The 15072-nt window shown below is 40.7% G+C and overlaps 1 protein-coding gene across 1 annotated transcript in view; it reads right to left on the bottom strand.

Annotated features, from left to right (window-relative positions):
* Nucleotides 1–15072, bottom strand: part of LOC129328250 (protein shisa-6-like) — a 341453-nt gene that overhangs the window by 264149 nt on the left and 62232 nt on the right. The window contains exon 3 of the mRNA XM_054977190.1: nt 10041–10136. Coding sequence (XP_054833165.1) covers nt 10041–10136 — 96 coding nt within the window. The remainder of the gene's footprint in view (nt 1–10040; nt 10137–15072) is intronic.

Here is a 15072-nt window from a genome sequence, read left to right as displayed (position 1 = left end):
GTTCATGTGAGTTTTACCACTTCCCCTTTCACCTAGAGGCTCTTCAGAGGTGGCTAATAAGTGACAAGGGGCCCTCCAGAATAGTATGCGATGTGGCTGCAGCAGGAAGCGAACTGGCCAAAATCATCCCTCCCCACCCCCTCCCATGCAAGAGGAATTTGAGCTGTAAGAACTTGCTTTGGAAAGGGCTGAGGGGGGGGGGGGCAATTTTAGCAGATGCTCACTTTTGCTATAGCACCCATGCCATATGGCACACTGTTTTGGAGGGTCCCTGGATCGTTAGCTGTCACTTTTCATAGGGCTTTGGGGGAAGGTGGTAAAAACTGCTTCCATGAACTTCTGCCTTGGAATTCAGCCTATTGACTTTTAATGACTGAATTGGCCTTAGATTAGTTGTTTTTATGTTGAGAAGTCTTTAAAATAAATAAACACGACTATCTGTTTCTTTCATTGTAAACCATATCATTCTATTCTATTCATATAGCACATTCAGCTGACATTTCAGGAAGAATTCCACAAAGATCCCAAGATCTCCTTATAGAAGGACTGAAAGCGAATTCAGCACCAAAGTTGAACTGGGATCATTTTTCCATTGTGTGTTGTTTCATACTGGGCATCAACTTTAAGGAACTCAGTCTGGGAGCATGAGGATCTAAGGCTGCTATTTAGCCTGATGATCATAGTGTCGGTCTCAGAACTCTCTTCAGGGACAGAGTGGAAAGGCATAAAATAAGAGCAGGCCAGCACAGGGCTGGATCGATGGGGGGGCAGGGGGGGTAGTCTGCCCCCGGCGCCGCCAAAGAGGGGGCGCCGGGCACAGCTGCCAGCCTCGGGAGCACGCAGGCAGCAGGATGGGGCACTCTTGCCGTGCACAACCTGCTCTGCGAGGTAGGCAAAAGGCAGTGCGGGTGGCTGGGAGGCCGCCCGTGCCATTCACCAGCCCCACAAGACAGGGGATGGCCGGCTTGCTGCGGGGTGGCACGCGCCGCCCTGCATGATGACGTCATGGAAGTGATGTCATCATGTAGTGTCAGGAGCGCGTGCGAGTAGCCAATCTTCGGTTGCCCTGGGCGCCGGCAACCGTAGATCCGGCCCTGGGCCAGCAGGACAAAGCCTTTGAATTTGCCAGGTGTGTCTAAGAGCCTGATCTTCAGTCTCTGTCCGGTCAACATTCTGTTTGCATCTTCCAGCTCCTCCAGCTCAACTTGCTGACCCCACTGATCCTGAGTCAGAGAATGTACCCTTCCGATTTGGATTTCAGGGCACTTTCCCACAGCCCCAGTCTACACTTGACATCATTGCAGACAGTTCACCTACCATTTTATCACCCTCTTTCCAAGATCAGCCTATGAGGTCTTTTTGTAACTCTTCATAGTGATTACTGTAATGCACTTTATGTAGCGCTATCATTAACTGGATGGTCAGGCTATTGCTCAGGCCTAGATACAGGCATTGTATCACCTTTGTGCTGAAAGATTTCCATTGGGTGCCTATTTTTTCCAGGCCAAATTCAAAGTGCCAGTTCTTAAGGCGCTAAATAGCTTGAGGGGGAGGTACTAGAAGGACTGCCTCCTCCCATACTGTCCAGCCCATTCAATTAAGCCCTGCTGTCTGCTCCCCCTGACTGTAGAGGTAAGGCATGTCGTGAATAAAGATGGGTCTTTTTAGTGGTGGCTCTTCACTTTTGGAATGCCTTTCCCCTTGAGGTTCCTTGGCCAAAATGTTTCTTTTTAACCAGGATTTTAAACTGAGGGCTTCCCTTTTTAGCAATTTTTATGGTCTGCTTCTAGCCTGAGAGCTGTTTTATGATATCGTGTTAGACTGCAGAATGTTTTTATGTTGTTTTATGTGCTTGGATTATTTTTACGGCTTTTCATTATTCATAATTTTTTGTTTTTATAATTTTGTTGCAATGTTTTTATTTTTGAGCTACAATGAGCAGGTCTCTGGAGAGGAAGCAGTTAAATTATCTAAATAAATACAGGTTAAGTTATACATAGCTGGCTACAGGTTTCTTTCACAAATGTTGGTATTTATTTGGTAAAAAACACTTTCTTTCCCAGATCCCTTTGGGAAAAGATGTCGTGGACATCAGACTATACATACCCTTCATTTTGAGAACTGACCTTTATACCTACTCTCCGTTTCCTGACTTTTAACCAGCATCTGACCCAAAACAGAATGCTATCTTTTATAGTGTGACATTTTCACATTTTAAAGAAAGTCCTAGTCATTGAAAGATAAAGAAATATGCAATATCCCTTGGACCACCTACAGTCAAATTTATTCACACCCTCATAATATGAGCTGGATGACTTGCTTGCCCTTTAAAAATGCATGTAATTTATATCTTAGTAGACTACTAGTGAATCCTAAACAGTGTTACACCCTTCTAAGAGCAGAACTACAAGTGACAAAAGGCACAGATTGGACACTTGTCAGCTTCCCTCAAGTTTTGATGGGAAATGTAGGCAGCTTGGCGGAATGTTGGACAAGTGACAGTTGAAAAGTCCATTGGACAGCAGTCAGAGAGCCAAGCTGCAAGACTAGGATGCCTACATTTCCCATCAAAACTTGAGGGAAGCTGACAAGTGTCCAATCTGTGCCTTTTGTCACTTGTGGTTCTGCTCTAAGCCAGCTGACTTCAATGGGCTTAAAGTCAAGTAACTCTGCATATGATTGTGATACATTTTTATGTTTGACCAGATGGTAATTAATGGTTAATTTTAAGTATGTGTTTGTGACACTGATTCCTTAGAAGCTTCCATCCCAATAATTCCACACTGTCTGTCTGTCTGTCTGTCTTTTAACTATACTCAGGCTCTTCATTGTACGCACACTTGAATTTGTCATCTGAAAATAGGTTGTGTTCTTGTGATGGCCTATCCCAATAACTCATTTGGCCTCTCTGATATATTTCTGGAAGTCATGGGTATGCCTCTTACATCTCAATGCCTCACTGTCCCCACTCTCAAGTGTTTGTCAGGTGTCCTTTCTTTATAAGACTCACCCAGTGGCAACTTAGCTGCTGCCTGCACCCTAATGACCAACATTGCTTCTTCTTTTCCAACTTAAAACTTTTCCAACTTCAAACAACTGCATCTGACGAAAAGAATTGTGATTCTCGAAAGCTTATGCTACAGTAAAGTTGGTTAGTCTTAAAGGTGCTACTGGACTCAGTAATAAGTGTAGTTTTAGGATTAGTGAACATTCTATTTCCCAGTTACACTAACTTTTTCAAGTTTTATGTCCTGAGTGTATGAAAAATATAACTCTACCATATATCACTGCATTGGATATATTCTTATTGACAGTATATGGTATATGATTGCATAGAAATATAAATAAAAGTGGTGATTTCTTTCTATGTCAAATCTTCCCCCGCTTACTGCAATGAGCTCATGGGAGCACTTCTTCAGCTCCAAGCATCCTTATGGTGTCTCTGCTAGTTATTCACTTAGATTGCTTTTCCCTTCTGTCTTCTTCCTACTGGCCCATGCTGAGCAAAGCTTTTCTGACAGTGCAGATAAACAAATTCCCATGTATAAATTGCGAGAGATGAAATATTTCTTGCTGTACTGGAATCTTTCAGTTATACTCACCTGCCATAAACCACGAACTAGTCCTCTCTGTCCTATCCACCCTGTTTGTAACATATACTATTGGCAGCAGAATATGGATCAGTGTCAATTAGAAATCAGAGTACAATAGGCCCTGTAAACAGAGAATTCTGTATGCCATCACAGTGAATGGATATTATCCAGAGTGACATAAACTGATTCACTGGGATGCAGATGGCTGCAATTTGATCACCCCATGCCAATGCGATCTTGCTAACAAGTGTTAATGATAACTAGGAGCCAACATGCCAAGACCTCAATTTTTGCATTGCTTATTCATGGAGAACTCTGGCTGCTGCTATGAGACTATGTGCCTTCCAGCTTTCCTTAATCACATCTAACTGGCAGCACATTAACTGTTTAATGAACCAGTCATCTGAGGGCATAGGGGCATTTCATGAAGTTACACAATAGGAGGAGATCCTTATCACACCCCTTGAAGATTCTGGGAACTTAAATAAAGGGGGATACACAAGCATACATGTATTTTTATAGATGAACATCTAACCAGTAGTTTTTAGTTGATTTATTTTATTACAGGTACAGTGGAGAAGCAGTCGATACTGAATTTGGAAGACAGACTACCAGGAAAAATCTTCAATTTTGGATGATGATATCAGGACCATGGACAGCACTGAGGGAAAGGATGGAACAAGGAACATAAGGGATGGGAAGTCCATGGTTCTGAAAAGTTTGCTGGATAACCTGAAGAAAAAAGCCCTCATCCTAGATTAGCAGGTTTTAAAAAAAATACATTTCTGCATGGGGCACTGTAAGTAATTCACCAAATTAGCCACCACATATTGAAAATAATAGGATGTGTGTATCAGAGACGATATAGGTCGACACACAAACATTTCAAAGTTACATTTAATATCTAATGTAACTTTTCACTTGCGCCCAGTTATGTTTATTCCTTTGAATTCCACAGAATGAAGGCTACCACATGCACAACATGTGGAATTTTTGCCTCATCATCCCTATCCCCGTCTCTTATCTTTTCCCTGTTCACCTGTCTTCATCTCTCTCTCCTCTCCAGATGTAGTAATAGTAGTAGTAGTAGTAGTAATAACAACTGTACTTGTATACCACTGTTTTAGACAGATTAGTGCCGCACTCAGTGGTGAATGAAGTCAGTGTTGTTATTATACCCACAATGCAGCTGAGGAGCTGGAGCTGAGAGGAGGCCACTTAGTGAATTCATGGCAGTATTGGGATTCGAACCAGCAGATTGCTGATTCATAGCCCAACATTTAACCACTATGCTACAGCAGCTCTTCCACCTCAATCCATTCTGCTCTCTGTGTTTTCATTCACATAATATTGCTTAGATTTATTTCATGTCAATGCTTTGCTAACATTTTGGGAAAAATTAAAAATGAGGAGGAAGAAGAGCCCTCTTTCTTAATAAGCACGCAGTCCTGTTTATTTCAGACCATTTTGCATATGAATGAGCAAAGCTGTGGTAAAAATCTGAACAAGTTGTGACCAAAAAAGGTAACACAGACTACTTGCCATGTAAAACATGTAAAGCATTCTGCCACAACTTGATGAACTTTCTAGTTTTGCTTTTTACCAGGGACTGCAAAAGCCAGGAGGTTGCCAAACAAACTCAGCAGCCACAGTAAATAATTAGAGGACTGCATTCAGTTTGGTAGATCACAAATAATGCATGACTGATACCACTCTTCAGGCTCTAGACCCATAAACTCTAACAAAATTTAAAAATCAGACATTAAAAGAGAGATGCTATACATTATCCTTGGCTGCTTTTAGTCCCTTTGTCCCAGGGTACTTAAAACAGATTGGCACTGGAATGTCTTCAAGTCAACAGTGTAGGATTTTTGTTCACTCAGTTCCTAGGATTCATTATAGACTGAGAAATAAAACTGCCTTATTTTTAAACTGAGAAAATGGGATACATGCTTGACAAGTTAATGCACAGAGTGATGCATGTTTCTTTTTTTGCCAATGTTTAGTACAGCACAGGGCTTTAAGACAACCACTATATGAATTACATGCTTATAGTATACCTACCCCCTCCTACCCCTTATACATGTAAGGAAAAAACTGGGCAGAGCAGGGTGAGCCGTGTCTCTACTATGGCAGTCTGAAATGTGTCTTATGTTGTAGACTTATTTCATGTCAATGCTTTGCTAACAGAGCAGTGCAAGCAAACTGAATAAAGCAATGGAATATTGTGCCCAGAGTGGGCTGTTGTTGTCATTATGTGATTAGATGTGATTGCCATCTTTTTTCCAGCAGCTAGAAGGAGGTCCTTGGTGCAAAGCAGACCCTGAATCACCAGCAGACCCATAGTATGAGAAGTCCCCATTTAATTATACTGCAACAAGAACATATTGCTACTCAAAGTTTACAGAATATGCTTTGCAAAAATCTTTGGATTGAAATGTCAGTGTGAGATGACTCATCCAGCAGAGTGTCATACAAGACACTTGTGGAATATAAACTCCCTGAATATATCTGTTTGGTATCCATGGTATTTAGTATGTCATATACCCCTATTTTTTATCAGCTCTTGACTCAGCCCTTGGAGCATAGCTATCAGAAGAAAGTGCAAGAAAATGCTTAACACAGATTCACAGACATTCTGCTTAACTAAACATAGCACTAAAAACAGTAAATTAATGCTAAATAGAAGCCACCTGGGATAAAGCCATAACATGAAGCTGCATTTCTCCAGAGGGAGTTATATCAGGCAATTGCAATGATGGTAGCTTGTTTCCTAAAGCTGCTGTTAGTTTGCTGAGACAGAACCACCTCTGCCTACAGGTAACATTACTGAGATGTTAGAGCCAATACAACAATAATCAGACGAAATATCAAGAGACATGCCTGCAATAACAGCATCTAAAGCAATGAGATCAGAAAAAAAGCAAGCCAACGCTTTACACACACAGTTATGACACTCACATGCAAAGAGCAGTGTTCACCAATGGGCTGGGATATGTGCATTTCTAAATCTTTATTTGCAAATAACTTTTTGAAATTTACACACATTAAAGAACTGTTGAGAGCAGAAGAACCACTGTACTAGATTAGACAAAAGGTCTGTCTAGTCTAACGTTCTTTCTCCAACAGTGGCCAGCCAAATGCTTCTGGGAAGTTCACAAGCAAGGATGTTTATTTCTAAATATTTGAACAGCTAAACCAATATCACAAAGGCCAGACCAATCAGACACAGAATGCAAAATTGTTGCGCTGGGCACAGCTATGCAAGAAGCTTTGCCAAGTCTCACGGCTCAAGCACATGAACCTGACTTCCAAAATCATTAAGAAATTATCAAATAGAGGCTTTAATCTGAAACATACTTACTTCAACTCAACTCAAATAAATGAGTTGTTTAAAAAAAATAATAGCAACATTCTATTTATATACCGCCCTTCAGGACACAGGATACCGCCCTTAACACCTGCTCAGAGCGGTTTACAAAGTATGTTATTATTATCCCCACAACAATCACCCTGTGAGGTGGGCAGGGCTGAGAGGGCTCTGAGAGAGCTGTGACTGACTCAAGGTCACCCAGCTGCCTTCAAGCGGAGGAGTGGGGAATCAAACCCAGTTCCCCAGATTAGAGTCCCTCTGCTCTTAACCACTACATCAAACTGGCTCTAAAGTAAAGTAAGCATGTTTAAGATTGGGTATTAAAAGAATAAATTCAAGCTCTTATTTGACCACAAGGAGGATATAATTTTAAACCTTTTTTATTGGTCTGCAGGATTTGAAAGGGTTATTTTTTTGGTAAAATAATAATGTTAGGAAATAATAGCTATAATTAATTACATTACTATAGAAGATTCAGCACTCTGGAATAAAAATCAATTTTAGAAAGGCTCCCAATTAAACAGTGAGGTTTGGCAATAGGTTGGATAAAGCTGGATAACAAAAGCCCATTCACCACTTTTTTTGCTGTACCTGTTTGCTGTCACTTATCTGGTATTCTTCCTGCCAACCACAACTATATTTCTTGGAGAAAGATCCAAGCTTCTAAGAGTTTAGGAGGATTGAAGGTATTCTTTCAAACAAAATAGTTACAGCAACTCTGATTGTAACAAGCTGAAGTTCTTAGGATATAAGATGTTTTGGGGAGCTTCCCTTAGGACTACAGTGGCTAACTCTATTTTGTCTACAAAGAATATAAGGATATCCAACTTCGTGCTTTTCATCATTGTCTGAATCCTCCATCACTTCTACTTGCAATCTCAGCATGTATCTCCCCAACCTCATCTTTGTAAGGGTGGGCTCAGAGGAAATTTTTTCAAGTCCTGTGTCTGAAGGGTGGTTCCTTGTTCATGTGTCGTATCCACTGCACTGTCAAATTTGTGTTCTGCCTCCACCTCAGTAAACTTTATTTGAACACACACAACACAAACAATACACACATATATTGGTTCTTCTGTGACAGTTCCACAGAACTCACACTGCTTTGGATGACATTTGTGAAGAAGGTTTTCTTCCATTTGGTTAAACAGCAAGAAACGTCAGAAAAAGAAATGTCTTTTTTTTTTTTTTACAACTTGTGAATGGTGAACATCCATGGAAACAACAACAGCAATGATGGATATACGGAACAATATGTCTCCACATACAGTACATTGTTTCTATAGAAATAGTATCTCCATATACATCTATGTAAACGTACAATAGTCTCACAGTGAGTCAGCAGGAAACAATGTTGGATTATCATTGTGGTGTGCGCCTGCCCAGCAGTACGGATCACCATAAATGCGCAAGTGTGCCACAGAGTGAGGCTGACCCTGGAAGAGACTTGAAAGTCAGCTAGTCTGGTAAGTCATAGTATCTTAGAATCAGTAAATGGTATATGACAGACAGAGCTCTCCCTCTCTCCTCTCAAGTCTTTCAAGAAGGTTAGCTCACTCTTCAACAGTCTGAATATGGAATGTGCACAAGAAAAGTTTAAAATAATAACTCATACCCCAGTTACCATTAGAAACCCACCCAAACAGACATCATTAGAGGCTCTGTTAACAACATGCTCCTGCGTATCAGCTGTGGGCATCACTAAGACTGATAGATGGTATGGTATGTATAGTTTGGTATTCACATCGCCACATTAGCACACTCAGCATTGTACTGTATACACAAGATGTTACACAGAACATAACACAGTGCAGAATATGGATACTGACATGTTTTCAGGTTTGTACAGTATATTTTATATATCTATATATATATGTGCATATATATCTTTATATCTCTCACAGATTAGGTAGACACACAAAAATATATGACCCTTAAGGAAATCACTTTATAAAATACTTATAATATTGGGGGAAAATATATCTAAATACATTGCACTCCTGTTATAATGACAATGCCTTGAATAAGAAGTGAGCAGTAACCTTATGGCACAATCTGTAAGGAGCATCTCCTATACAAATCCCACTGAAACTGTAAAAAAGAAAAGCTAAAAGAGATTAAAAGACCTACTATTTTGGTGACATGCTATGTAGAAAGATCATGGAAGTGCTGCCCTCCTACACTGAAGTTTATAATGATCAGACAATACTACAAACAGGCAGTATTTGTGGAACAGGTGAGCCACAAAGAGTACCTGAAAAGAAAATATTATCTTCAGATGATTCGTGCAAGTGACCCAAGCTACGTGATGCAACAGAAAGTAAAACAAACAAACAAAAAACCAAATAAAAAGCAACTCCTAGAGAAGCCCTTAGCACTGCAGCAAATTACTTCCCATTGATGTGCACAAAAAGAAGAGGGACACACCCACCCATCATCAAACTGGCTTTGAAGGATAAGGTAATTTTGACCTAGTTTAAAAACATACATACTTTTGACCTAGTTTAAAAACATACGTAGTTGTGCAAGCTATGCACCTTTTGACCTCTTGTGCAACTCCCATTGATTTCAACGGGGCTTGTGTAAGAGATGTTTCTGATGGATTTGCCCATAGGCCCATAGACCCTTGTGAACAGTTAGTTGAATCTGAGGCAGTCACTGGTTCATGTGGCACAAATGTACAGTATAAGAGGAGTGCACTATGTTCCCAAAGCAGCATCTCCCTTTCCATCCTATCCCCTTTAGTTTTGTTGAAAATATAGAGGCAAGACAGGCAGTTTGAATCCATGCACTCAGGAAAACACAGAGCTACACAAACTGTCAGACAGCAAGCGAGAGCTAGAGCCTGCCTGCCTGCCATTCTGCACCCTCTGCTGACCCTCATGCCATTCCTCCCTCTGCAGGATTTGAGAGACTGCCTATGGCACTTTATTGGACCTGCAACACCATGTGCCAGCATAAACCTGTATTTTCTGCACGAATACCGTTAACTGTTGTCACATATAGCCCAGCGTCCAAGTTACAGATTGTACTTAAACCCATCTTTTCTATTTAGCAAAAAATGGTTTCCACTGTACCCTTGCTGTGTCCTCTTCCTAATGTGACAAACCCGGAGGAGATGAAATTATGGAAATCTGGACCTCCACTTCGATAAAAATCTTTTCCATAGTGACCTGCCAAGGAAAGATAAGAAACAACACATCACAACGTGCAACTCCCCCTGGTCTGCTTCCAGTTCAATGACAGCCATAATTCCATTTCTGAACAAAAATCGGAGATATAAATTATGGTGCAATGGACATACCGTGTGGTTCAGACAGGGATTAATACAAAACACAGAGGAGGCTCCTATTGCAACCCAGTCACTTCAACCTCAGTTACTTCCACCCCTTGCACAAATTCCTGGCCTTTTCTATAACCTTGTTTGCTTCATAAGTTGCAATCTTCTCTGTTCTGTACAACACTTAAGCTAATGTCTGCACTAAATAAATATTTCAAAATAAATGATAGCAGCAGATAATTACTTTTGTAGCATCAAAGTATCACTTTTCTATCTATCATATTGTTATTCTACTCTTTCTCAAAGAAGAGAGAAGATGGCTGGCTCAGTGGCTCTCAAATCTAGTATGCTCTAGGCTGATGCTGCTCCACAAGGAATAGTCCTGCTAAATCCTCATGTTACAAGATTAATCTGTTCTATTGTAGTTTAAAAATTGTATTTAAGGGATAGTCTTCACCGTTTTTTGAGCACCCTTGAACATTTATTTACTTCATTTATAGCCTGCCTTTCTCACCAGGACTGAGGGTGTGTTCTTCAGTAAAGAAATGGGATGAACTGGGAAAATGATGGTTCGTTGCAGTTCGTGGCTCATCGCGTTTCATGAACCATGAACCACGAACTGGCATGAAACTGCCCAGATTGTGAACCAGTTCATTTGGTTCGTGAAAATGTCACTTCCGGGGCAGCCGAAGGTGTGCAGAAAGCCAGTCTCCCCTGTTGCCTAGAAACCTGATTGATCGGCATCAGGCTGTCTGCAATGACAAACCAAAAAATGAACCAAACTAACCAGGCTAAAAATCATAGCGGTTTGTCGCAGCTCATCAGAAATGCCCTCTGATGAACCCCCCCCCCCCCAAATGGCCCAGTTCGTGACAAACTTTGGTTTGTATTTTGGTTCATGCCCATCTCTGGACATGACCCATAGACTCTAAAACCCTAGTTAGTATTGCCAGACTAGCCCTCCTGTAAGGGGGAAGGAATGGTGTGCCAAGGCCTTATCCCCAATCCCACCCCTCACAAGAGTCCTGCCTATTATTCACTATATAATTGTTCACCATGCCTCCCTTCTACCTTTGCATTGGCCATGAAAAGAGAAGTCGAACCCTTAAATGAACAGATGTGGCCAAGTATGCCGTTGCACTTTAGATACCAATGCACAGATTGGATCACTATTCATATCAGAAAAAGGGGAAATGATATCACGAATAAATGGCAGGTATTCTTGTGGGCTTGCTGCTTCAAGCAAGTATTGTAGCTATTACTTCATTTTTGTCTACGTAACCACTCAAGTTGGAAGTAAACAGAAGGTCTAAACAAAGACATATTAGAAAGAAATCAGTTAGTGCCTCATGTCTCTTTGCCCCTGAGAGTCCAAGGAAGGGTCATTGCAAAACATTATTTCCCACAAGCATCTTAGCAGAGACCACATTCTTTGGGGAGCAGTTTTTCTGCTGACTGACACAGAAGGGGGTGCTCTAGTGCATTTATGTATTTCTATATACATAGGAAACATAGGATATTTACTGGAGTGTAAGTCCCATTGAACTCAATGGGATTTATTTCTGAGTATGCTTACTTACTTACTTACTTATGTCATTTATAGTCCATCTTCCTCAATGATTCTCAAGGCGGATTACATAGTGTGAGATTAGGATTGCATTGTTAACTGCTTATGCTTCCCATATACTTTACTAACACTTTTATGCCTGATTTAAGGTTACAGGTCTGTGTCTTTTACAATAGCCCAATAAGTATAAATGAAACAGGAGTAGCTTAAACTGGCATGGTAATCTGTGATGCTTCACATAAAATTTCTGCTTGTTAGGCTGTTATTAAATGCACAGAGGCAACAACAAAATAAATGAAAAAAGGCTGGCTTCTCTACACACATTCATATATGAACAGGTAGGTAGATGTTGAGGAGGGCTCTCTATAGACAGGAGGTCATAAAACACAGAGGAGGTCGGTATTTGGTTTTTTTAAAGTAATTGCATCTTTAGATCTCTTTTTATCTCACCTCCTTTAAGGAAACCAGGTCAGCCTTAACTGTAGGGCATGCAAAACTGCCCTGTAATGAAAGTGAAGTGTTATTGTTTTTAAATGAATTGGCACCTTCTTCTTCCAGCTCAGAGTAGCTGCCCAGTTCCCTTAAACTGTCTGCTGGGAGAAAAGGGAAATGATTTTCTACAGTGCTGCTTGACTCAGGTTGCATCTCCTGGGCCAGTCCTATTATTCACAACTGGGCTGGCTCCGACTATGATGGCTGAACCCCCTGAGACCAAGTCTGTTCTCTCTTTTTGTCTTTCATCTCAGCAAGCAAAAATACAGGAGATTCTGGAATACAGCTGTGCAACACTGGGAAATGAGGATGTTACTCCATATGTTACATCACAGAAGAAAACAACTCCCTTCCCATCAGAGGCTAGACAAACCCATGAGAAGAGTGTCTTTTGCCCATCATGCAACAACAACAATTAGAAAAAACTTCTTGTGGGTATTCTATTTAAAAAGGAAACATTCCTTGGCAAACACCCCCCAAGTAAATTGCTTGAGGAACAAATGTCAATTACATTCCCAGTTCAGGAATAATGGAATTATTAGAGCTGAACAAAATTGCTGTTATCTGTTTTATAGGTTTTATTTCTAAACACAAGTTACAAAATAGCAAGTTCTTTTGGTAGCAAAATTCAGCATTAGATCTCAACCATTTGCAAGAGTGGAAGTGTGAGTGTGGGTAAAGGATAGGCATTTGAATCTAAAGCACAAAGGGGATGAAATAGTTGCCCAGTGCCTACTCAGCTGATGGTTTTCTTTTCCAGTATTTGGACAGTTTCAGTGTCTTGTTAAACCATTTAAAGAGCAGAAATGAACAACCATAAGAAGGTTGTGGGTTCTTGCAAGCCCCAGCAAGGAAGGAACATCAATTTATACTGCCAATCAAGTGTAGCTATCTTTGAAATTGTAGACAAACAGCTGCAGCTCTCTGTTCACGAAAAATGAATCCCCCTTGGGCTAAGGAAGGGCATTTCAAGACCACAGGGCCTTCCAGGCAGAACTGTCATCCAGGCTGACTACCAAGAACAACCTCAACTTGAGTGAAGTGATCTTTCCGGAGAGGGCTGAACACTGAAATTTCTTTTCCTTCAGGGCATTATTTTTAGTCAGCTTTAACATCTTTCTGCTTTGCCTTTGCTATCCATGGGGAACATAAATTAGCACAGATTGCAGAGTTAAAAGGGAGCTCTAGAAAGCACTGTCATTCAATTTTAAGAGATACCAGAGCTGGTTTTTAAAAATTGCTACCAGAGAGGCACAGTTAGGGAACACACAGAATGCTGCCTCAAGATTGCTTGGGGGGGGCGGGGTGTGCCGTAGAGAAACAGAATGAATTTGTGTTAGTTTTCATTGCAAAAATGCCTTAACTTCTCCTTTCAGGAAGGTTGTGAAAAGAACAGAGTCAAAGAGAGGTGATATGTGATTAAGTCCCAGGGCTAATGGACAAATTAAAACTAATGTTCAGATGGCACATACCTGAGGGTTCATAATGAACTTATAGAGAAAAATGTTCATCTCCTAACCCCTCCCCCCAAATGTAATACTACTAAATCTGTCTTCCTTTCCAGAAGACTGGAAGGTAGTAAATGTAACAGTTTTAAAAAGGGATCCAAAAGACATCCAGATTACTGCAGACTGGGTAGCCTAACATCTGGGTAAATTGGTGCAAACTGTTATTAAAGACTGGATTATTAAGCACATAGAGGAACAAGCCCTACTGAATAATTAGCATGGCTTCTGTGAGGGGAAGTTCAGTCTAACCAACTTTTTGGAGTTCTGTGAAAGGGTTAACAAACATGTGAATGAGGACCTGATTAAACATGTAAAGTATGTTTAATAGGGAGAAACCCCTACTGAAATCACATTTTATGTGTGACCACTCACCCCCCACAGCTCTTTTGTTTCTGCAATGGGCAGCAGCTTTCACTTCTATGTAGGAGTAGGAGCTTTACCACTGAGCCATGCCTTCTCGTGAGAGACGTGAGCTTGGTGATTATACACATGCAATATATACTTAATTGAATCAGGGAGAATTTACAAAACCACCAGGGTACTACACGGTAAGCTATTGATTTTAGGGCTGCTTCTTGGGCTGTTTCTGGGGGGTTTGGAAGGCAAACCCTGAGTTTTTTATAGGCTCATGGGGAATGTGGAAGACTAACTCCCCCCAGTTCTTCAACAGCATTTACAATGGCAGCACGTTTGGCAAGTGCATGCACAAGAACACCAGCCCAATTAGCTAAACTGCCCTTGTCAGGTTTTGACATTTTGCTGGGTTTTGCTTCACCAAATTTATGCCAAGGTGTCCAATTAAATTCTACTAAACTCAAAAGTTTCCTTAGATTTTATTCACTTTCCAAGGAGAAGAAAAAGCTTCCCAACTGCTCTACTGAAATTGGCTTATGAGCCAGGAAATAGTATTTTATTTTTTAAAAAATACAACTAAAAAAGAACTCCTTCTGTATCAGTGCTCAGAGAGGCGAAGGTTTCTACAGAGGTGAGACTTTCACAAGTCATCTTCCCTTTCTTCAGATGTCAACAATGCCTGCAAAAATGAGTGACAGGCAGAAACCGGAACAATTAAGGAGATGTTCTTCTTATTACAAGGTAAGTTAAACTACAATTCCAGGTGGAATATATGGCCTCCAATTGGGGAGATAAATTTTGTGGCCACTGCAGTTTTTAAAGTGGAATCAAATGACTTTTCCTTCATGCATTATGAGTAATCAACCAACAATAAGAAGATGTACATTTTTAAAAATCAGTATCTTCAC

The sequence above is a fragment of the Eublepharis macularius genome, chromosome 4, assembly GCF_028583425.1.
Source record: "Eublepharis macularius isolate TG4126 chromosome 4, MPM_Emac_v1.0, whole genome shotgun sequence".
NCBI lineage: Eukaryota > Metazoa > Chordata > Lepidosauria > Squamata > Eublepharidae > Eublepharis > Eublepharis macularius.
Note: the sequence above shows the minus strand (reverse complement) of the source record. Positions and strands in the feature narration are given on the sequence as shown.